This window comes from Gymnoscopelus microlampas, assembly GCF_963454915.1.
Source record: "Gymnoscopelus microlampas genome assembly, chromosome: 12".
NCBI classification, from domain to species: Eukaryota; Metazoa; Chordata; class Actinopteri; order Myctophiformes; family Myctophidae; genus Gymnoscopelus; species Gymnoscopelus microlampas.
This window is the reverse complement of record NC_139949.1, coordinates 35,525,680-35,550,456: the sequence shown is the minus strand read 5'-3', so window position 1 is coordinate 35,550,456 and position 24,777 is coordinate 35,525,680. Positions and strand designations below refer to the sequence as shown.

General features: G+C 42.0%; 2 protein-coding genes across 2 annotated transcripts; both read left to right on the top strand.

Moving 5' to 3' along the window:
* Positions 1–1,109: 1,109 nt before the first annotated feature.
* LOC311057039 (translocation protein SEC63 homolog) lies at positions 1,110–3,344 on the top strand (the record flags this gene model as incomplete). The annotated part of the gene is made up of 1 exon (XM_084073922.1): positions 1,110–3,344. One exon carries the CDS (start codon positions 1,110–1,112, stop codon positions 3,342–3,344), a length of 2,235 nt encoding a protein of 744 aa, XP_083930048.1.
* A 3,532-nt stretch (positions 3,345–6,876) lies between these two features.
* On the top strand, positions 6,877–22,053 carry vdac1 (voltage-dependent anion channel 1). The gene is made up of 9 exons (XM_084073990.1): positions 6,877–6,965; positions 11,074–11,143; positions 14,523–14,572; positions 15,235–15,387; positions 15,828–15,880; positions 17,940–18,167; positions 19,012–19,162; positions 19,981–20,038; positions 20,896–22,053. Exons 2-9 carry the CDS (start codon positions 11,077–11,079, stop codon positions 20,985–20,987), a joined length of 852 nt encoding a protein of 283 aa, XP_083930116.1. The 5' UTR covers positions 6,877–6,965; positions 11,074–11,076; the 3' UTR covers positions 20,988–22,053.
* Positions 22,054–24,777: the final 2,724 nt, after the last annotated feature.

Sequence of the window (24,777 nt, the reverse complement as noted above, 5' to 3'; positions counted from 1 at the left end):
ATTATTATTATTATAGTAATAAATGCAGATCTTATTTATTTCCCCAACATAGCTAGGGACTGCAGGGTTAATGTGCTTAAGGAGCTATTGGACAAAAGGAAAGCTTAGAAATGTTAAATAATGTGACAGAAGTAAGCTTGGAAGTGCCTCATTTTGAGTAGCTTGTTGTCAGCTGCACTTGCAAGGGAAACCATACAGTAGACCTACTTTGAGGGTTTGGCAATGTTCCATCCACTGAACCACATCCCTGTATTCATGTGAAAAACCTGCATGCACAAACATATACCTAACCATGGACATAATATCCTCATCACCTGTGAAACTGAAGTAAATCTTAATGTTACATGGGTAGGGTGGTAACAGAATGAATTGGCTTCTTGTCAAGAAGCTAAACTAGAACGGTACCTGCTCTCAGTGGGACGCATATCTCCACCAGGACGTGTGGCCAGTCTATGACGTCTGTCGTGGACAGACACACAGAGATATGGCTCTTTTCAACTACAAGAACTGTCATTGGTTCTCAAAGTGGGGTCCTTGGGGGGGGGGTACCAGGGGGTCCCCAGCTAAATGATTGAATATATAGCATCACAATCATTTTAACCACTTTAACCATATTGTATACTTTGGCTATTCAAAAATAGCAGATATACAAGCTCATAGCGCGTCACTTCGTGTCGATATATATTGTTGCAACATGACGCGTTGTGGATTGTAGGTCTGAGATACATATTGAGGGATTTAGTTCCTTGGCCTGCTGGCAGCATGTACATGTAAGAAATGTTGATTTGTGTTGCGGGTTTTACGAGCCGTGGAGAGAACAAACACAAGACAAGGACGAAAATATAATACCCCCTCTGCCTTCAGCCTGGTGGAGACAGGGCCTGTTTGATAGCAGCCATTAAATTAACATAACTTTCACATAGTGTGGTTTCATCTGTCAGCATCACTTGTGATGTTTTCACTTGTTGATGTCATCATGACATCACAAGTCATAATGATATCATCACCAATGTCCACACTGACCGTCAGTCCAGTCATATAAACACATCGGGTTTCGTACTGTAGGCGGAGCACAGCGGTGGAGAAGGGGACCAGAGCGCCGTTGTGAAATGGCAGGACAACAGTTCCAATATGATGACAGTGGCAATACGTATTATTATTTCCTAGCCTCGCTTGTTGGACTTATTGTGATCCCAGCCACATATTACCTCTGGCCCCATAATGCCGAACAAGTGCACCTGAAGAGCAGGGTACATGGTAGGTGTCTGTGGTACCGACTCAGACTGAAGTCACAGCAGAGCATCGTTCCTACGCTAAAGAAGGCAGCCTTGTTATTTGGCTGGGTTGTGTTTTTGCTGCTGTCCTACAAGGTGTCCACACTAGATGGAGAGCACCACCAGCCGTATAATCCATATGAAGTCCTCAATCTGGAACAGGATTCATCGCTGTTAGAGATTAAGAGGGCATATCACACGCTCTCACTGAAGTACCACCCTGACAAAGGTGGTGATGAGGCCACCTTCATAGTGATTGCCACGGCCTACGCTGCTCTGACTAACAAACAGTCCAGACAGAACTGGGAACGGTATGGCAATCCAGATGGTCCAGCAGAGATCCGTTTTGGCATTGCCCTGCCTGCTTGGATCGTGGACAAGAACAACTGTATGCTGGTGCTGCTGGTTTATGGACTAGCATTCATGGTCATCATTCCGGTTATTGTCGGACAATGGTGGTACCGCTCGTTTCGCTACAATGGAGACATCCTGATCAACACCACTCAGCTCTTCATGCACTTCATGTACAAGACACCCAACATGAACATGAAGCGGCTAGCCATGGTGCTGACGGCAGCCTGTGAGTTTGACCCGAACAATTCAGAAGCCACCATAAGACCAACAGACAACACTGAAGTGCCAGAGTTGATACGTAAGCTGGGGAACATTGATGTTAAGAAAAAGGAGCCTCCGTTCTATTACCCGTACTGTCTGAAGGCCAGGGTCCTGGTACTGGCCCACCTGGCACGTATGAAGGTGTCTGAGGACTTAGACAAAGACCAAAGGTTTGTGGTGAGGAAGAGCCCAGCGCTCCTCCAGGAGATAGTCACTGCGGGCTCTCGACTCACCGCGATGGCCAATCGCCTAGGTGCCAAAGCACCCTGGCTGGTGTCCATAGAGAATACCATGAAGCTGTCTCAGATGATAGTACAGGGCCTGCAAGAGACCAAGTCACCTCTGCTCCAGCTGCCCCACATTGAGGAGGAGCACCTCCGCTTCTGCGTCTCCAAGAAGTATAAGGTGCAGACGCTGCAGGACCTGGTGGGTCTGAGACACGCCAACAGGCGCAGCATGCTGCGCTTCCTGGGAGACGAGCAATACGATGAGGTCATGGCTGTCCTGGGGAGCTTCCCGCATCTCACCATGGAAACCAAGGTGCAGGTCCTTGATGATGAAGACAGCAATAACATCACAGCCGGCTCTGTTGTTACAGTCACTGTCACCTTGACCAGAAGAAATATGGCAGATATGTTTGAGAAAGACCAGGAGGAAAAGTCTTGCCCAGGAGAAGAGGTTGCCAAAATAGACATTGGGCAGGCAGACTTGAACAAGAACAAAACGAAAGTGTGGCAGAAAGACAAAAGGACCAAGTCCAAAAAGAAGAAACAGCCCATGAAGAAGAGCACTCTCGCACCGGCCTCTAAGGCCAAGCCGGCCAATGGCAACGTGGCAGGAAATGAGGTGGTGGTAGCGCCAGTGGTGATGAAGGAGGACAATCAGGAGGCTTCAGACAAGGGCAGTGACTCAGACGAGGGCGAGGCCAACAAAGACTCTCCCAGTGAGAGGGATGAGGAGAGCAACAAACAGAGAGACACCGAGGTGGACAAGATGGCAGGAGACGAAGGAGAGGAGTGGGAGGCTTTGCAGCAGAGCACCCAGAGGCGGGAGCGCGCTCTGCTGGACACCAAGTCCAACGTCACCCACCCCGTCTACAGCCTCTACTTCCCAGAGGAGAAGCAGGAGTGGTGGTGGCTGTACATCGCTGACCACCAGGCGCCGACCCTGGTCTCCATACCCTACCATGTTTGTACACTCAAAGACACAGAGGAGGTGGATCTGCAGTTCCAAGCACCATCCAAAACAGGCAACTACCAATATTCTGTCATCCTGCGCTCTGACTCCTACATGGGACTGGACCAAATCAAACCACTGAAGCTGGAGGTCCACGAGGCTAAGGCCGTGCCTGACAATGTCCCCCAGTGGGACATACCAGAGACGGACGAAGAAGATAAAGAGCTGGAGGACAGCGACGGGGAGATCAGCAAAGACGAGTACGAGGACAACGATTGAACACGTGCTCGTGCGCATGCACGCACGCACTCCACACACACAGCACCCTCAGTTTAAATACACCAAAGCTCCCACCTGCACCGCACTCTGTCCCCTTACAATGACACGGACTGTGACAACTCCATATGTCGTTCCTATAGGGACGTATTATACCGTAGGTGTAGACACATTTCTAGTCACTTTCTGTTCACTTGTGGTAAAGATGTGAATACTCACCCGCGTATGTTAGTATGCATCAGCCCATGTGCAAGTGAATGTAATCTATTTAGGATTGTTTTCTTTTTTTTAAAGGTAAAAAAAGATAAACAAATAAAAACCAAGCAGCCTCCATTTCAAATCAAATTATAAAATTGTTTAACTTGAGCCCCTGTTTGGTAGAAATGACAAATCCTGTGTTAGTGCATGGGAGTTGTGAGTTGCTGTTTGATTCACTTTTTTTTCAGTTGGACAATGACTTATGAATACTACCAAACAACACCATAAGTCATACTTTAATTGTAATTTGAAACATCATGCTTCTCAAAACAAACAAACAAAACCTCTAATCACCACATGGGCAACATATGGCCTGTGGAAAATCATCTCAATCCAGCCTGTGATGGATAAAATAAAACTACATAAAACAAATAATAATATGAGTATAATACAATACTTTGAGTACAGTCCTGGAGTCTCAAGAGATGAGTCTTCAGATTACGGCGGAAGATTGGGAGCGAGTCTGCAGTTCTAACTGCAATGTCCCCATTGCAGTTACAACTTCGTTCCACAGTTCCACAGTTTGGGAGCCAGAAGGGTGAAGAGTCTGGTGTGGAGCGTTGTCCTGGATGTTTTAGGGAAGGTTCTGACAGCTTCCCTGTGTTAGCTGTTCTGAGTGAGCAGGAGGGGTTGTAGGGTTGGATCAGGCTTTGAAGATATGGGGGTGCCATACCTTTGGTTGCTTTGTATGCCAACATCAGTGTTTTGTACTCTGTGCGGGCAGTAACTGGGAGCCAATGGAGGGAGCGGAGAAGGGGGGAGACATGTGAAAGATTTGGCTGGTTGAAGACCAAGCTTGCTGCGGCATTCTGGATCATTTGGAGGGGCTTTAGTGCACATGCCGGGAGGGGGTGCATTTCTCCTTTCCGACATGTCGCCTTTCCGACGTTGACGAACCCTATACCTAACCCTAACCTTAACCGCACGCGGAAGCCACTAGTCGGAGTGGTGAGATGTCGGAATGGAAGGAGCACCCCGCCGGGAGGCCAGTAAGGAGCAAGTTACAGTAGTCAAGTTTACTAAAGCGCTGAAGCGATGGGGTGTAACATGGATTGACTGTTAGTGAACAAACACTCTTTAGCAATGATTATGGGAATATAAAGCTATATAACAACAGATGTCTCTTCACTAGGAAAGACCATGCCTTAGACAAAATAGGTTGAAGGTTATTTATTGAAAGAAACATTGGAGTATGGTCGTTTATGGGCGCGTTGCACGTGACATGGGACGTGCGTCCTAAACGGCCAAAGATACAAAATGCGAAAAGGTCATCTAAGGTCATCACTACAAGCGGGCGTGGAGTGTGCGCCTTAGATGGCAATGGGCACGAGCAGGATGGGGTTCTGGCATGGTCATCTAAGGTCATCACTACACGCAAGCGTGGAGTGTGCGGCTTAGATGGCCACGGGCATGAAAATGACATTTGGGGTGCCGGCGTGGTCATCTAAGGTCATCACTACACGCAAGCGAGGAGTGTGTGGCTTAGATGGTCAAGAGCACTGGACATGAGATGGCAGGTGTGATGAGGAGGGGGTATGACCAAGGAGGGAAGTCCCGGGGGGGTCGTGGACCCAGATACTTTGGCTTTGGGGTCCAAGGCGCACACGCCTGTGCGGAGGTAGGTCGAGGGACCCTGCCTGGAACCTGGAGAAGAGGATAGAAGTAGAAAAGAAGAGGGAGGGAGGAAGGGTTACTGAAAACCATGCATGCCGCCATTTTTGAAAGTTGGGTTTAAATACCCCGCTGATTGGCAGGAAAGGAGTTGTCATCTTGATTGAAGATATGTGAATGGTTGGCACAGGGTGGAGTTTGCAGTTGCTTGGTGATCAGGAGATGGCACGTGGGCGGAGTTGTCAAGTGGCTGATTAGAGTTGTGTTTGTTTGTCTTCTGCTTGGTCCAACCTCCCGAACTTCAGTTGTACCAACTCTATTTACACCCCCTTAAAACTACGAAACATAGGCTATCGCTATTATCAATTAAAGCACACCATACCATACCCGGTGAAGCCGTTCAATTTGACACACTACCCATGTTGGCATGTGTGCAGCAAAAACTGTGGAAGGAATAGCAAATCAAACCTTTGTGGATTTAAGATCCTGTACTATATAAATATGGAATTAGGCATAGGCACTGACTACTGCGGTTGCCTATGGGCAACCTAAAACATTGACTTGTCAGATGTGTGGCTTAATACATCAGGCCTGTCAACTAGAGGTCAACTATAGTCTATGGGCCATAAGGGGAGAAGATTAGTTGTAAGCGGACATAGTCTATGGCTGCTTATTGTTACAACTAATCTTCTGTGCAACCCTGATATGACATGAGATGCTTTGTCATATTGTAGCGAATTTATCACAATAAATATGTTCTCTACCATATAGGCCTACTGCAAGTTTTGCTAGAATATACTCAACCCTACTCAACTATTTCTTTACACAATAAAGTGTATTATTATTATTATTATTATTATTATTATTATTATTATTATTATTATTATTATTATTATGAAGACTTAGATTTGTTAAATGAAGCTGGTTACTCTAAACTTAACCACTTATAATCCTGGTGTCCCTATTTTGGGCATGTTTTGAAAATAGCATATCTACAAGCTCACTATGCATCGAGGAAAGAAATTGCAGTTCTTTTATAGGGCTTTAAGTGGTTTTGTTTAAACTCATAGAAATTATATTTAAAAAAAACACCCAATCACAGGGCGTGGCCGTTTGCTCATTTGCTCCCTTCACCAGCGTTGCCATGCAGCGTATTATAAGCGACTTTGGGTTTGTTTCTAAAGTAAATTGGTCTTGCTTCCAAATTCTGTTTTTTAAATTATTGTTTAAACTAGTTCTAAAATATTTTCATGTCATGGACCCCCAAAATTAATATGTATTTTTCCCTAACCCCCATCTGAAAATGTTTTGTGCCAGGGAGCTCCGTGCCAGATTTGTGTTAATAGAACGTTTCGAAAATCTTCCAAATATTCCACATTATATTTCAAGATCTTTTTAAAAAAAATGGCAGATCTACAAAGCGTTGTGGGCTTGCAGATCGGCTATTTTCACATAGCCGATGTATACATGTTTAAAGTGCTCTTTTGTGGCCTAGTCGCTTCTTTTGGCCTTGTTTTCATAGACCTGGTTGCTTATTTCTCTCTCAAAATCTGGCAACGCTGCCCTTCACTTCCTCACGCTTTTTGCGTCGTGACTTTGACTTGTAGCGTGTGACGCAGTGACGGACCGACGCCCTCTGCACCGGCGCACCTCCTTCTTTCTCTCTCTTCACTCCTCCCTTTTGTGCAGCCGCTGCTGTCAGACAGAGACAGGAATCCATCTACGGGCAGGACTGGAAGCCACACTGACAGAAAGGTAAATGTTTTATTCAATTTAAACCCGCTTTGACCACCGCACTGCAGCAGCAGCAGCCTCCGATACGTCGTGACCTTCCTTCCCAGTACCGAGCCAACCAAGCCGGCTGGATGATCCGCTGATTTAGGCAGCAGTGGCTTCATCAGTCAGGGGCAGTGTTGCCATGTCCGCTTATTTTAAGCGACGTTGGCCTTCTTTTTCTGTAAAGTTGCTTGTAAATATTGGTAGTTGCGGGTTGCGTTTTTTTGGGTTTGTTTCTCAAGTGTAGTTACTTATCTGGGCTTGCTTACAATAAACCAGTGGTTCTAAAAATATTTTCATGTCATGGACCCCCAAATGAATATGTAGCTGTCCCTTAGGCCTACCCCCATCTTAAAATGCTTTGGGCCAGGGAGCCCCGTACCAGATTTGTGTTGTTAGAATGTTTTAAAACTCTTACAAATATTCCACATTTTATTTCAAGAGTTTTTGAAAATAGCAGATATACAAGCTTGTAGATCAGCTATTTTCTTGCTTGTTTTCCTAGACGTGGTTGCTTATTTCTCTCGCTAAATCTGGCAACACTGGGCAGGGGACAGTGGAAGGAGGGGAGGGATGCTCCATCCAAGGCCTGTTAGCTAGCTAGCATGCTAGTTAGTAACGATCATTTGGGCTGTTTTAACTGTCATTTGGGGCTGCTGTCTTTTTTTAAACTGTCATTTTGGGCTGTTTTAAAACAGTCACTTAGGACTTGGCTGCTGTTGTAACGGTAATGTAAAAGCCAACAGAGTAATTGCTGAGCACACACACCACCTCTGCGGTGGTGGTGGTGTGCTCAGCAGTTATTCTGTTGGCTTAAAACAGAGGTATGTGTCCAGCTAATGTTCAACCTCTAACCTAGGTGTGTGGGACAGCCTGTGTGACAGGAGGAGGCTAAGGTTAATCTGTTGGCTAAGCTAAAAGGGCAGTTTGTACAGCAAACTAAACTGCCACTTTCTTTTTTACTTGACACCTTCCTTTTTTTGGCTAACCAGTTAAAACAACCTGGAAGAGTAGCCTCCCCTTGGGCAGTACTGCCAGAGGCTTGACATTGGGAGAAACAGTTATTTTATCACGACCCCCCCCCCCCAAAAAAAAATCTACCAGTTATTGGCCTTTGTAGCATGATACATACTGTACATAGAATGTTCATACAACCAGTGAAGGTTATTGGTAGATCACAGGTTTGTGTGCAAAGGCAGAGGCATAGCTTGTGATCTCCATCTAAATACAATTATAGCTGGTTAATGATTTGCAGCCCTATATGTGTGGTGTTTCCTGATCCATCTCTTTAGTAAGAGGTCAAACAACAGAAGAATGTTCTGTTGTCTGACATTCAACCACACTAGACTCTTTTGTCCAATCAATTCGGCTCCACAATGACAGGGTTGTAGTGGATGCTGGTGTTTTGAAGGGTAGCAGAGGCCTGTGTAATGATAAACTCCAGACTAGTGCTGCTAACTGTCCTCCTGCCTGTGGCAAATGTACAGAAACCAAAGTCATTGTCAGCGGGAGGTCTTGGCTGATCAGTGTGTACGTGACTACGTGTGTGCACAAGCATACTATGGGTTTGTGTAAGGCTGAGAGAATGACGCATGGGGTGAATGGCTTAGTGTGTGTGTGTGTGTGTGTGTGTGTGTGTGTGTGTGTGTGTGTGTGTGTGTGTGTGTGTGTGTGTGTGTGTGTGTGTGTGTGTGTGTGTGTGTCATTTCCTGTCCCAAGTAAGATCCTTGGGAGAACTTGAAGCCCATTGGTCTCTGGAGGGACAGGACCCTATACATTCCATTTTGTCAGGGTCAGCCATTATGTTCAGTCAGAATCACGCAACAATAACATACTGTACAACTTCCGAGTGTGTTGAAATCATTTGGTCTTCACCACTGGCTCAGCTTGTTTGGTGAACATGTTTAATTTGGTGGGTGGGGTTGTGTAGACAAGTAAAACGAGGTGGTGGTGCTAGGGTGGTATAGTTATAGGTCAGGGGTTGACAGTAAGGTCTAAGAGGCACTTGCCTGCCGGGCAAGTACAGGTCATGTTCTACTTGCCCAAAGGTCATGCCCACTTGCCCTAAAAGTAAATTGTGATTGGTAAAATGCGAATTACTGTTCTTTTTTTTCCAATAATATGTTTATTGTTTTTTTCCCTTTTTTCACAAAGTATTTCAACATTACATTACATACATAACAGAAAGCAAACTGGACAAGTACATTTAAACATTACAAGACGAATTGCTGTTTATTTTAACATTTTCTTTTACTTTACTTTTGGGGCTGTGAGATATGGACATACCTCAACATTCATGCCAAATTTCTCAATAGCTATACAATATGACTTATTTTAAATTCCACAGACATCTTGTGTTATGGCGAAATAAAGACAGAACTCCCCACTCAACAAACTTGCCCGTCGGGCAACCTGAAAGCAAACTCCACCGTTTTATTTAGTTGCATCGGGCAGTCGGGCAACCCTTGGTGTCAACCCCTGTAGGTTATCCTCATTGAAAACAGTGGAAGGAAGCTATTAATACAGTAATGTTGAGCTATGAACACATTTTAAGGAAAGGTTTTTCTTTAGATCTAATTAACCAATTTGAGAATATTTGAGAAGTTTCACCTATAAACCAAAATAGAATTCCATCATGGAAATGGTTTTACGAATTGTGTAATCCTGCAAAAGCTCGCTCGCTTGTACTGTATGTGTTTGCTGGTGGTTCTACCTAATATTCACGTTAGCTTTTTAATATTTTCAGTGACTGGATGGCAATTCCCACGTTTCAAAGACAAACCCCTCATATATACAGTACTGTAAGGAGAAGTACAGGTGGTAGAGCATATTTCCAGATGATCATGGCAGCCAGTGACCTAAATCAGTCTGTGGTCTTAAAGTTTGAGAAACACTGATATACAACCAATTCAAAGATTAGTTTAGCTGGCAAAGTAGTTACAATTCCAGCCCTATCTGTTATCAGTGGGTGCATGTCCGTGAACAATAGGCTGACTTTACGACACAATCCCTGATATGTTTCAATCTGTGCTATTGAAAATGATTTGATATCCGATTAGAATCTGTCTCGTGATGAAATCGGCATGCCCTTGCACAACAGAGGCAACCATGTAAAAGGAAGGACACGTAACACAGTAGTAACTGGAGTTCTAGTTTCAAAATATTCATTTGTTTTAGTTTTTGTTTGGTTAGTTTTATGACTGCATGGGTAATTTTGTTTTTTATGTTATGTTTTAGTTTTTTCTTTCCAGGTATTATGAGGAAAGCTGCGATGTATAGAAGCTGATGCATGATGACATAAGATATGATGGTGGAAAAACAAATGCAAAGATGCTTTTACATGCTGTTCTATTCAGTGTTTTTTAGAATTAGTTTAATTTGTTTTGCATTGTTAATTAGTTTTTATTTCTATTTTGTATTACTTCCCTTTTAGTTTTTGTTAACTATGTATGAACACTGTAGCTAACACATGTGAACAAAAGCAGCCAATACTGAGGTCAAAACGATTTTGGTCAGCGCTCGAGTTGAGTCAATGCACTGGTACACGTGCTTGTGTAGGCAATTCAGGAATCCAGGCCCTGTGTGTGTGTGTGTGTGTGTGTGTGTGTGTGTGTGTACTGTACTGTACTTTACTGTGTGACAGTACAGTGATACCTTGCCAGCCCATCCATCAATGACCTTCAATTACTCCCGTCTTCCGCCTCCACTAACTTTCTCTTTCTCTCCAAGCCCAACGCATCACTTCTGTCCGGCTGCTCCATTGCCATGATTACCCCCCACCCCCCCACTCACACACACACTGTAGTTTTCCCTGCTCAAGGTTAGGGCTGCAACTATCACACAAGGATATCATGAAAGTAGCAAATCTACAAGCTCACAATGCCTTGCATCGCAAGCTTGTAAATCGGCTATTTTAACTACTTTAGAAAAATGTTTGTACAAAGCTTCTTGCCTATAATCACATGCCCAAAATAGATTAAATTATTGATAGTTGATCATTTAGATTAGTTTGTTAAGCTGTTGCACATCTACTCATGGTCATACTACTCACACCCCTAAACCCTCTTCTACTCTCGTCTATTTGCAGATAATGGCTGTACCTCCGACCTACGTTGACCTTGGAAAGCCTGCCAAGGATGTTTTCACCAAGGGATATGGTGAGAACTGAACTAACCAAATTAAACCAAATAGTCCACATACCAGTTAGTTGGTAGTTGTTGTAATAATAAACCTGATTGATGAAGTTTTCAAAATAAGTGTTTTACAAGCGGTAATAAAAGTGGTTACTATAAAATAACTCAGTTTTTAGTCTCAAAACAAGACGTTAATGGTGAGCCAATTTTTAAAGCCCCATAAAGGGTAAGACCACTTCGGTAGAGGTTTCAGTTGTGTAGTTACTTTGCCATGGTGAAACTCCAAAGGTGGACAAGAAATAAAAGAAGAAATCTCCATTGATTTGAAATTGATAATTCAAAATATGCTCCTCATTGACTTACATTGTACGGTAAAACAGCTCTCTAAGTCACTCTTTTAGCACGTAAACGAATACAAAGAAAGCTAAACCAAACAATATAAAACATCACCAAACCCAGTACTGCTTATTCAAAAAAATACTATTTGAAGATCCGGATCCGCGGATCCAGTTTTCTTCTTAACACATCGGGTGCCAGCGTTTTTTCATAACAACTTACCGTGGGTGCCAGCATTCTCCCATTGACTGCGCTTTGCTGTTTGTTGTTTCCGCGTGCGTTACAAGCAAATCCACGCAAAAAAAAGCATCGATTCATGTTCTGCCATGAGCCTGGCTACAGGCTGGAACCATAACATCCCCTCGCGGGTTACAACGGGGGGGGGGAATCGCGCATCGCGCATGACCGTTTTTCCCCACAGGAAACAGATTCGGAGATATAGGCGTTTCAAAGTAGGAAATAGACAGGAACCGGATGGGGGAAAAAAAAGTGTTCCGGTGAGCGATCTGGCACTTCCTTCGCAGGATTACAATGGGTGCTCCCAGAGCTGCTCTAGCCCCGCCCGTGCGGAGAAAAACGAAAAAAACAAAAAGACTGAAATCACGGTTCAGACCGTGTTCGGCACCGAAGCTTCGGAACCGCCACTAAGTAAACACACGGTTCAGACCGTGTTTGGCACCCGATGTGTTAATAAAAATAGCTAAATCAACAGGAAGTGAACATTTTTATTTAAAAAAAACAGTACAGGTTTTGTGATGTTCCATATTGTCTGAATCAACTTTGTTTGCATTCGTTTATGTGCTAAAAGAGTGACTTCGAGAACTGTTTTACCGTGCAATGTAAGTCAATGAGGAGTATATTTTTAATTATCAATTTCTAATCAATGGTGCAATTATTTTGTATTTCTTGTCCACCTTTTGGAGTTACACCATGCCAAGGTAACTACACAACCCAAACCTCTACCAAAGTGGTCTTGCCCTTTAACTTCTGATTCAGAATAGTCACATAGTCAGTATGCCTGCATCCTATGGGACCTACTAGTGATTCTCTTGGGGTTTCCCTGGTCGGGCAATGGGCTACGACTCATGACCAGCTTTTAAAGACATATTTTGGTCAGAATTTATTGAGAGGATAGCCCCTTGAGATGCAGCATCTCATTTTAGAGGGGGTCCTATTCACATGTCATCATAATAGTGAAAGCTTTTCTTTCTTTTCTCTTTTTCAAACTAGTTTCTTTATATTTAGATAGGAGAGAGAGGGACAGGTCTCCACTCAGAAACGAACAGCAGAGGACATTGCGATTATGTGGTTGACGCACTATCTCCGATGTGAAAATTTAACTATGAACTATGAACAGCAGCAAGCCACGGTAGAACAACTGGCCCTTGGTTGTTTGAAGCAAAGACATTATAATGAAAGTGTCTAAAATCCCGAAAGTAAGGTGTTTTGTTTTTACAATACCCAACGAATAGCCCACATTTTGCTACTCTGTCAAAGTATCAGGAATACAAGGCTGAGTCATGGTTATTCTAACATCATCTCTGCTGTCCCTCAGGCCAAGGTTGAGCTGTTCCTTCCGCTTTGGGAATCAGAGAATGATGAGAACCACACATCACTTTAATGCTCACTCAGTGACTTAACCACGTGATCCCTAGCGTCCCTGTTCTGGACATGTCATAATAGACGAGCATTCAGTCAAAATAGGGTACAACATTCGGTAGATCTACAAGCTCACAACGCGTCGCAGGTTTTATTCAGGTATTGTTAAACCCCCCCCCCACCTGGCGACCTTGTCCTTGTGAAATTCTTTAAAAAATATCTTAACAAAAATGAAAATAGTAGATCTACAAGCAATGCGACGCGTTGTGATCTTGTAGATCGGCTATTTCACTCTTCATTGTATGACAAAGTATGTATGGCTTAGTGGTTTAGGACGGGGGTTCCCAAAGTTGGGGTCACGGTGGGGTCGCGAATTTATTTTGGGTCATTAAAAATATTTGACAAAAAAAAAATCTACAGAATCAATGACATGCAATCTAAAAATGATTACAGATAGTACATTTTATCCATCTCATTAGGTATTGTAAATGTGATTGATTGAATTCTATATTGACAAGATTATTAACAGTACTAAGTCTACAAGCCTACAGTCAAAAGTCCTATATATACTAAACGTATAACACAATTTACACGTAAAAATGTTGTTTCCATTGTGGGCCGTGGTACTTATGATCAATATAGTAAATAAATTACTTATATACTGTAAATATTTTGGTTATGTGTCATTATGTCTGTGTTGAATAGCCCTATGCTTAATACATTACAAATGCGCATCGAACGTGCACGTTCATGTGCATAAATTACCTCCGGGGTTAGGTGGGGTCGCGAGTCAATGGCCGCATTATTTTGGGGTTGCGGGAACCCATGGTTTAGGATAATGTGGAAGTGCTGATGTGCTCTTTCCTTTTATCACCAAATCAATTATTTCATACTAATAAGCCAGAAGATGGGGACTGCTATGATTGGTATTAAGAACGGTGGTCTTGAATGGGGTTGGTGTGTTAATGGATGGGTGTATGGGTAAATGGTTGGAGACCTGTCCAAATTGATGAATGGATCAATGTTAAAGCGGCTTGCTGGATGGATGGATGCATGTATGTAAAAATGAAGCTGAGATGGATATATTGATGGGCGATGGAATGGAAGTTGTAAATATGATGGATGGGTGGATAGATAGAACGCAGGCTTGAGGCAGAAATGTCCAACGAACCACCAAGCTATTAGTCATGCCTCACAGGACCAATGTTCTTATGGAAACCACGTCAAATCAATACGCACATCTCGATGATGACCTATAAATGCCTTTTTAAATGGGTGCATGAGACTGACAAATCAATATTTCTCTGACACAAAACAATGGTTTGATTTAATGTGTTTACGAAGTGTGTGAGTATTTGCAAGTATTGGCTTTGTTATCTTGGCAGGAATAATTCCATAAGAAATCACTTATCCAAATGGCATAGATTAGATCTAGTTTTTGTAACTCCTTTTTTAATGTGTTTTCCAGGCTTTGGCCTCATCAAGCTGGACTTGAAAACAAAGTCTGAGAATGGACTGGTGAGTAGTCATTATCAGAGCTGTCTCTGGAGACCTCAGCCATTTACTCTGATCCACGCCCCTGACTTCAGAGTGCTGTTTGAACAGAAACCAAGTGGTTTAGGGGTGCAACAGTAATCAAACCGTAACCAAAAGTAAACACCAGTAACAAAAATCAATCGTAATAAAATAATAGATTTTGGAGGAATCTTTAGTCAAAATGTTCAAATATACAGAAAATAGCAGATCTACAAGCTCACATCTTGTGAGCTTGTAGATCGTTTATTTTCTGTTTTTCCAATACGACACCATTGTGCGATGAAGTAGAAAATAGTGCTTAAGTGGTTAATCAGTAACTATTATCATCACTTGTTTTAGTAGATTAGAAAAATCAATAAGAAAAAAATCACGTTGATGTTTTGACCCAATAGTTAAGTTAACAGACCCTTAAGTGTCCTTTAGGTTCCTACTACACCCCAGGTTGATGACCATCATAGTTTATGCAAAGTTCTATTTGTAGCAAATATTTATGTAAAAAAACAGTATGAATTGCAGCAATATTTCTCGAACGGGCCATTGACTGGGTGAATGGTGTTTTTACCGGAGACGTAAGACGTTTCAAACATTATTCTTTCCACTTCTTTCTGCTCCCGCTAATGTGTCTGTGTCCATACCCTTCACAGGAGTTCAGCAGCGGGGGTTCCGCCAACACAGAGACCAGCAAAGTGGCTGGATCTCTGGAAACCAAATACAAGTGGGCCGAACACGGCCTGACCTTCACGGAGAAGTGGAACACAGACAACACACTGAGCACCGAGATCACCGTGGAAGACCAGGTACTGTACCTGTGCTTCTCAAACTTTTTCAGTGTCACGGAACCCCCATATGTATTTGGTCGCGGACCCCCAATTGAAAAGATTTTGTGCCAGGCATCCCCATACAAGACGATTTGTCAACATCAGCATAAGAAAAATAGCAGACTGCATCCAGTGCAGTATTTGATTACCTCATTAATCGTAGAGATGGTGGAAGTTGTTACTGATGATAATACACTCTTAACACTCAGCAAAGACTATAAATATGAGTGTAATGCATGTGCATGACTGGTTTGACCATCATTTCTGTCTTTTCACTCACTGCATCATGGCATCTTCCAAGTTCACACGTTTAATGAATTTAATTGAAAAATCCAATGAATAAATTGGATTTATTTATTCTTTTATTTCTTCTGTAGACTGTGTCACCAATGACAACATTATCCTTGCTTTCTCTACAGATCGCCAAGGGCCTGAAGATGACGTTTGATTCGTCGTTCTCGCCAAACACTGGGTGGGTTTCATCACTGTAAACTGTGTTTACCTTTCCTAGAGTTCAGGGAACATAATACACCAAGGAACTACTGAGTTCTTGAATTGATTCTTTTCTGTATTGATTTTGCATTTCGATCACAATTTTAGATCCGTGAGTTAAGGCTGGGCAAATAACCGAAAATATATTTAAACCGATTTAGAACCAATAACCCACTTAATCTTGCTCACATAAGTTAATCGAATAATCAAGAAGCAGGTTTTTAATATTTGCATTTCTTATAAAGTATATCAAGGAATCTACAAACAAAAATCTAATCGATTTCTAAAAATAATTGACATATCTATATATATAGACACACACACACACACACTTAGTATATAATATACGCACAATGGTGGCGTACAAAAATAGTGAACATAGCCGATCTACAAGTACAGCTTGTAGATCGGCAATCTTTTAATCGTTCATTAATCATAATCGAGGCAGAAGTTTGATATAATCCTGACTTGATTTGAAGTCACCCAGCGCTACTGTGAATATGAGTTCAATTCAGATGAAGTGCATGAGAGTCTGGGTTGAGAGGTTATTTTCCGCATGCGATGAGTGTACTGCAACAATGCAGCAAACTCATGGAAGATGTTGTTTATTTGCAGATGCTGTGATATTTGAATAATGTCCCGTGCTATGTCTTCATTTCTATGCCTTTCCATAGCCCCTATTTTGTTTCTGTAGTTAATATTCGTTGCCATTCACTACGATGCCAGCCTCACCAAGTAAAACATTCCTTGTATCTAAGCAAATATAGCCTTCTCAGATTTATAAATACCACATCCAGTGCTTTCCTGCAGTGTGACTCATTGCTTGCTTTGTTAGAGTCAAGGTATTATACACAGAAATCGAAACATAAATTAAATGTAACTTTGTCTGTGACAGGGCTCGGTAGCGGATGGATGACAGAAGGATTCATGGTTTAACAAGCTCTTTATTTTCCAGTGCATTACAGAAATATACAATCATGCTGCTTGCCATGCCGTGGTATAAACTGACAAAGTAGACACTGTCTAAAGCTGGAGCAGGTGCGCTTCCTCTCTGTTCGCCTTCCTAGGCTTTCAACTTGCTCTGATGAGGGCCACGTGCGAAACGCGTCAGATTAAAAATGGTTAACTGAATCTTGTCTTGAATCTTTATTTTGGATTGCTGCTTTTTTCCCTCTTTGGTGAATTCTCTTTACTAATGTAGAAACAGTATCGCTACATAGAAACAAACTTCTGTAAGGGAGAGCAGATGTAAAATGTACTGTCCGGACAGAGGCTCTGCTTATGTGTGGAGATGGTTGATTTATCCCATGTGCATTGTTGCACACCGGGTGTGTTGTCACACTCTGCTCAGTGTCTATTAGTTTGACTCAGGCCAGGTGTGACTACTTAAATCAGCCATCACCCTACCTAGATTATAATATTTGTACTACACAAATTCTATTCACATCGTGCCCCCTCCAGAATACATACAGCATTAAATCATAGAAATTAATTTAGCATTAACATTTCTCTCAACCGTAGTAAGTTAAATATTTAGATGATGGAAGGAGATTAAAAATGAAAGGCTTTGGATGTCGTTCGCCAACAGAACAGCTCCCTGGCATGAACCAAGCTTTGTGGTCATAAACATTTATCTACTGCCAAAAAAATAAACTGTAATCCAAAGGAAACACAATAGTTTTTACATTAAGCATTTTCGTCTCAATAGAAACCCACTATAAGGAAACGGTTTAACGTGGCTTGGCGTACTGAAAACATTAGCCTATGTTGAAACGCACCACAACATCTCACTTCTCCTTACCGCTCATTAACCATCCTCTGCTAAAACATTGTTTCTAGGTTGTTGTGGTACGTGAAGCCATGTTTTAAAAGTCCTTTTCAATCTTCTGTCTATCCATTTTAAAGTGGTCGGTACTGCTGGCTCCACCCTGATAGTTCCAGACCCAAGGATGTTTAGTGCTGCATTGAGTGCAGAGACGAGGCGGGTTAGTTGTGAAACTAATCCTCCTGTTTTTGACCTCTCCTCTCGTTTCCTGCAGCAAGAAAAGTGGCAAGATCAAGACAGGGTACAAGCGGGAGCTCATCAACCTCGGCTGCGACGTGGACTACGACATCAACGGCACAACCATCCATGGCCACGCGGTAGTGGGCTACGAGGGTTGGCTGGCCGGCTACCAGACCACCTTCGAGGCCGGCAGGAACCGGATCACTCAGAGCAACTTTACCGTTGGCTTCATGACTGACGAATTCCAGCTCCACACGAATGTGTAAGACCACAAAATGAGATGCATTTTATGTTGAATGTGTTTTTATATCTACAGTAAACCTTAGTTGGGCTTTGAGAGTGTCTTAATTTTACATATCCACATAATCACAGCGAGTGGCAGACAAATCACAGCGACTGCCTACGACCAGTAAGTTGTTTTAATGCGACACCTCAGCAACTCATTGCATTCATAGAGCTTAAAGGCCCCGGCAAAACAAAATTAAACCGGTTTGACTGGCGAGAGTTGAGTCAATAAGCTCTCAATTCTCGCTGCAGCACTGTCCACCAACACTGTCCATGATGACACAACAAATGTGATCTGCTCCAGGTTTCTAGACACAAATGAGGGACCATGCTGCAACAGCTGTACAAAGAGAGTCTGTTGCGATTCAAGTTTAAACCAGCAAGCCCGAGTGTGATTGGATGACTTATGAAATGAATAGATATTGTCTGTTTTTCAAATAGTTCAACGGAGGTCTCTTGTGAGAGACTGAAACCTCACAAAGACATTGTTGCCCACCTCTGGTATATCATCTCTGTCGGGTGGAAACCTCATAAGTCCAAAACTGTTACTTTCAGGATTCAAATTCAAAAGTATCAAAAATAGCAGATCGACAAGCTCAACGTGTAGAGCTTGGAGCTTGTTGAGCTTGTAGATCTGCTATTTTTGATACTTTTGTGTGACGCTGTAGCATTATGAAGTTGTAGGACGTTAATTTACAAAAAAAAACACAAAAAGTTCTAATATGGAGATGGGAGGTTTCTGCCCGACAGCAGGGTCCTTTTCATAGACAAAATCACTTGCCATCGTAGTAATAACATTCAACACCTTGTCTCTGCTCCAGAAACGACGGCACTGAGTTCGGTGGCTCCATCTATCAGAAGGTCAATGACAAGTTGGAGACGGCGGTCAACCTGGCTTGGACTGCTGGAAACAGCAACACCCGCTTTGGTATCGCTGCAAAGTACCAGATCGATGCTGATGCAGCCTTCTCCGTGAGTAGTGCTTCATCTTCGTATGAGTTTTTTTTAAAAGTGCGTTTGAAGTGTTGTGGGCTAGGGCTGTGTCTCTGTCATGAAATATTACTCGACGATTAATTGTCACACAAATAATTGCAATTAATGATTCAGTTGTGTTGTGGGCGTTTAGGCTTCTTCAATTAAAATTGAACAGGATACATATGACAAAATATGACTTAAATATACAAAGATATCACCAAAAATGATCGATACCAATAATCCAAATATGTACTATGACTGTTTATTTAAAAATGCATTAAAAAATTGGATATAGCTCATCTACAAGCTCACAACGTGTCACATTGCAAATTGCAATGTGTTCTGAACTTGTAGATGGGCTATTTTCTGCATGCAAGTATAAATTAGACCTTAAGTGGTTTTAACATCACAGTTAACCACTTTTGTCTCCAACCTAACTAATTATCGGCTACAATTTGTGTTTGATTAATTTGTCATGAGCATTGATTTAGAACAGTGCTGTTGACTGGGACTATGTTTGGAGTGCCCCTATATGTCATTTTAACAGATGGACACTCTCAACCAATCAGAAATAAGTATTTTCCATGACCATGGTATAAAGCTGAATAGATCTGTTGTTACAGTAGCTATAGTTTGGAATACAAAGATGCTCGTCCTAGTCAAAGTGATTGTTCAAGGCTGAAGTTGATCTTTATTGTTAGATCTTGCGTGCCGGTACATAAGAGTAAAAATCATATTCGTTTGGAATTGTGAGTAATAATGCTTTTTAGAGATAATTGAACCAATACTGATACTTGTTTTAATTTCCTACGCAGGCCAAGGTGAACAACTCCAGCCTTGTGGGCCTGGGATATTCTCAGACTCTGAAGCCTGGTGAGTTCTCTATAACATTCTTTCCCAAACAGTGGGTCGGGACCCATATGTGGGTCATGGACCAATTTCTATGGGTAGCAAGTAAATATCCATTTATTTTTAGTTTCCTACATTATATTTTGAATTATTATTATTTCAATTATTATTATATTATTATTTTCTCTCCTCCGCGTCATCAGTGCCCATGGCGAAAGGGCCTTTCTGTGTGGAGTTCGCATGTTCTCCCCGTGTCCCTTAGGGTAGATAACCTCAAAAAAAAACATGCAATAATCCTGGTCTGCCTCCACCTGGTCCAGCCGGGGCGGCTGATGGAAGGGAAAGGAACTGGTTGGAATAATGTGTTCCTTCCACACGCTACGTCCTACCGGGGAAACTCCCCCCTGTCAGGTGATAAGAAGCGGCCTGCTCACAGCTCATGCATTGAAGGAAGCATGAGCTCAGGCTGGAAGAGGGAGAGTAGTGCCCAGGATTACAGCTTAGGCAATTGGCACTGGGTGAAAAGATGGGTTACAAATATCGTGGGATAAAGAAATTTGATTAAAAAGAATCCATCAAATAGAGAGAAAAAAATAATAACTTTCAAGAAGTAGTGAAAATAGCAGATCTACAAGCTCACAACAATGTGTTGTGAGCTTGTAGATCGGCTAGTTTCACTATAGTGTGGGTCCCGGGGAGACATCAAATTTCTCTTTTGGGTCTCGAGCTGAAAGGCAAAAAAAAAAATGTAATTAGTTCAAATAATTGCGATCAGACAATCGGGACAGGCCTACTTGTGAATGTGGATATATCAGAATAATTTGAGCAAGTCATTCAGTTAATAGTGCAGCCCTGGTGACTTGTCTTTGATGTGTTTGCAGGCGTCAAGATGACCCTCTCTGCTCTCCTCGATGGGAAGAACATCAACGCCGGAGGCCACAAGCTTGGCCTCGGCCTTGAGTTCCAGTTATAGAAACGTGAGGCACTCCTTCGGCGCCCCACACACACAATCACACCCCCATCGAAAGAAGCTCCAAATACTTTATTAAATAGCTAACCCTCACAACTCCCCGTGTCCCTTTTACATGTACTGTGGTTGACATGAGGCAACGCCGGTCAAATAATTCAGCCGCTGTAAGGGAACATACAATTCTGGGGCCCACTTGAGAACAAATGTAACATAAAATAGTGGGGCTCACTCGAGAAGAACAAATGTAACAGAAGTCAAAAAAGTTGTTACGGTGGAGTTTAGTTCACGCTGGTCTCGCTCATTTTCATTTCGCTACAACCTTTTGAAAATAAATGCTTTAATTTATTTCCCTCTCCGCTTTCCAATATAAATAAAGGGAGGGAAATCTTAACAAGATGGGTCAGGATTGGGAAGCCGCAATTGGGCTCAATGCAGTAAGCATGCAGTTAAGTAGTTCACCACCGTGTGGCGCCAGTGTGTGGCTTCCATCATTCCACCTCCATTCCAGCACTCCGTGGCCAGCCAGCTGTCTTCTACAATCCAGAGTTACTTCATTCTGTTCTAGCTTTTCTGTGTTAGGGATGTTTGTCTTAAGATATTATATGATGGGAATGGTTTAGGTGTCCTTGACGTAAGCGGCTGTTTGTACTGCCGAGACGAGAGGCACTAAACCCCACTACATTGTACATTCTGTGTTTTTTGTCACATTTGTCTTTATGTCTGTGCATTTGGTGTTAATCACTTATTTTGTTACATATAGCTGAAACGAATATTATTTTACTGATGGTAGGTCTGCTATAGTTTGACCCACCTGCGAAGACTTAAGAAGGCAAAGACCTGTCATGAGTATGTATGAGTGAGAGATAACCCTCTTGAATCTTGACCTGTCAATTGTTCTTGGTCAAGAAAAGTTCAAAGTTACTGAATAAAATATTATATGGAGGAGAAAACGATCTAATAAATTTGACAGAAAATGAAAGTCTTCCAGTTTTGGTCATTGGATTGAAACTTGGTGTACTTGACAATATTGTCACTCCCTGAGTTAAAATAAAAAACATCTGAAAACTTGTCTTTTTATTGTGGCTGTGTTGTTATTTGTGGATAACTTGTCCTGTCCAGTACCATCTGGGGCGATCAAATGTAAATGGTACTAAAATGTTTATAGGGTCAATAAAAGAGAAAAAATATAGTCTGTCCACACTGGTAGCTTTGTCAATAATATGTACCTAGTAGTGGCATTGCATAATTGAATAGAATCTCTAGATACGCAAAGTCCACATCGGAATTCAGCCAATAATTGACTAAAACCATGAGAGAAATGCAATGTATTTGAGATAATTTAGGGGTTTGAAAGGTCAACATGCCCGACTTGGATCATCAGGATCTACACTTACCCATAATAACACTGATTCTCAAAGTGGGGTCCGGGGACACCCAGGGGTCCTTGACATGGAATTTGAACTAATGAACAGCTAACCACTTAAACCTTACATGGTTGACCCTCTGGGCTCTATACTAGTGACTTTTCTGTTATTGTGGGGAAAGCTTTAGCAGAAAATAGCCTATTGACAAGCTCGGCATGATGCGCTGTGAGTGTTGTGCTGCGTCGGCTATTTCCTGCGAAAGCTTTCCCCACAATATGGATGCTGGGGTGGTTAAGCTGATGACCTGTTGACCATTAGGTTAGGGTTGAATTTCAATGTTTGACAAATCAATCAATCAACCTTTATTGTAAAACACCCTTTTCCACTGGTACCGAGAAAACGCAATTAAACAACATGAAATACATACAATACATTAAAATGGTTAAAATAAACAAATGGTTTGAAAGCAACATATTCACATAACATAATTTATCAACATCAAACACATCAATTAAAAAAGGTGCAAATAAAATGAACCAGAGTTGATTTTTGAAAGGTTACATTATATTATTTTATTTTTTTTGTGGTTAGAGAGGCCGTCTGGTAATCAGAAGGTTACTGGTTCACCTCCTGGCCTGCAGTGGTGGTTATGTACATTTACTCAAGTAGCCTACTGTACCATTTTGATGTATTTTTTACTTTACTTGAGCATTATACTTTTACTTATACTCCACTAGCCTACATCTCAAAGGCAAATATTGCACTTTTACTCCACTATAATTATTAGAAAACATATTATTACAAAACCACTTCAGACCTATATATACTATACAGTATAGATATTTTGGCAATTTGAAATTAGCTGATGTACAAGCTCACAACAAGTTGCTGACAACAACACTTTGTGAGCTTGTAGATCTGCTATTTTCAAAGGATCTTTAAAGATTCTTTACATTTGAAAACTTGTGAAATGGGACTTTCTGCATAATGAGTACTTTTACTTTTGGCACTTTAAGTATATTTTGATGCCAGTACTTTTGTACTTTTACTCAAGTCAATTTTGCATACCAAACTTTTACTTGTAACAAACTATTTCTACAATAGGATATTAATATTTTTACTTAAGTAAAAACTGGGAGTACTTCTTCCATCACTGCCGGCCCGTCTATATGTTGAAGTGTCTCTGACACTTGGGAGACACGTGACATCTTCTGTTTTTTCTGTGAGAGTTGAAATACTTTCAACTCTCTACGTTTGGACGAGAGCGCCTTGTGTTTTCAGATGAGAAATTTTAAAAAGTCCTTTCGTGAAACAGCCTTAAAAAATTGTTAACTAAAAAAACAGCTTCCTATGGGTAAAACACACACTCCTGTCCTGTGTGTTATCATCAGTGTGTATTATCAGTATTAGTGTGTGTCTTCAGAGCTCTCAGGATGTAATTCTCTCTCTCCAGTTGAGCCTTTCTGTCCTGAAGTGCTTTAACCTGATCTCTGAGTACATCCACCTCTTCTCTCACTGCCAACATGAGATGTGTCTTCACCAGGTCCTGTAATAATACATTTAATATGACATTCATCAATACTGTATATCTGTCAATATGTTACTAATATGACATTCATCACTATGTCGATCAATAACATGATCACCGATGTTCAATTGTTACCATTATGACCTTTATCATTATATTGATTGATTGATTGATTGACAATTTCAATGTCAGGCATGCCCAAATATGGAGTCCAGGCCAATCTATGATGTCAGTACCATGACGTCATATTCATGACATCAGGGTACTCCATGTATGGGGATTTGTGGTTTTATAGATATTTTTAGAGATGATCCGACTGACTTCCCTCTTGGTGGATCACTCACTCCCTTGGAGTATCGTGGATTTAAGCCTCTGTGCCCAATGTTGGATATAACACTTTTGCTAACCCAAGCAGGCCTGCATTAATAAACCAAGCTAAAAATGATTCCTGACTCCTGCCTATTTGTTATCAGAATCTGACCACTGACGTTACGTAGTAACAGTATATGGGCAAATCGGTCTGATCAGCGTTTCTGGACAACTGCCTATCCGACAGACTTGAGGCCATCGGCCGCCAGTGATGCCTGTGGCAAGATTGAAGTCGGTCGGTGGGACAGTTCTCAAGATTATGTGAACTACAGACACGGGCAGGGACAGTGTGTGTGTGTGTGTGTGTGTGTGTGTGTGTGTGTGTGTGTGTGTGTGTGTGTGTGTGTGTGTATATATATATATATATATAAAAACTAAATCATAGTATGATGTAACAGCACAAAGTCTTACCATTGCCTGTTCAATCCTTTTGTCAATGGCAACCATGCTGTTGCTGGGATCACTGTAAAAACACACACACGCACGCACGCACGCACGCACGCACGCACGCACACACACACACACACACACA

Coding starts and splice junctions, on each gene's coding strand:
- vdac1 (XM_084073990.1), top strand. CDS start 11,077: ATGGCTGTACCTCCGACCTACGTTGACCTTGGAAAGCCTGCCAAGGAT. Junction 15,881..17,939: donor TCGTTCTCGCCAAACACTGG/GTGGGTTTCATC, acceptor CGTTTCCTGCAG/CAAGAAAAGTGGCAAGATCA. Junction 20,039..20,895: donor TTCTCAGACTCTGAAGCCTG/GTGAGTTCTCTA, acceptor ATGTGTTTGCAG/GCGTCAAGATGACCCTCTCT.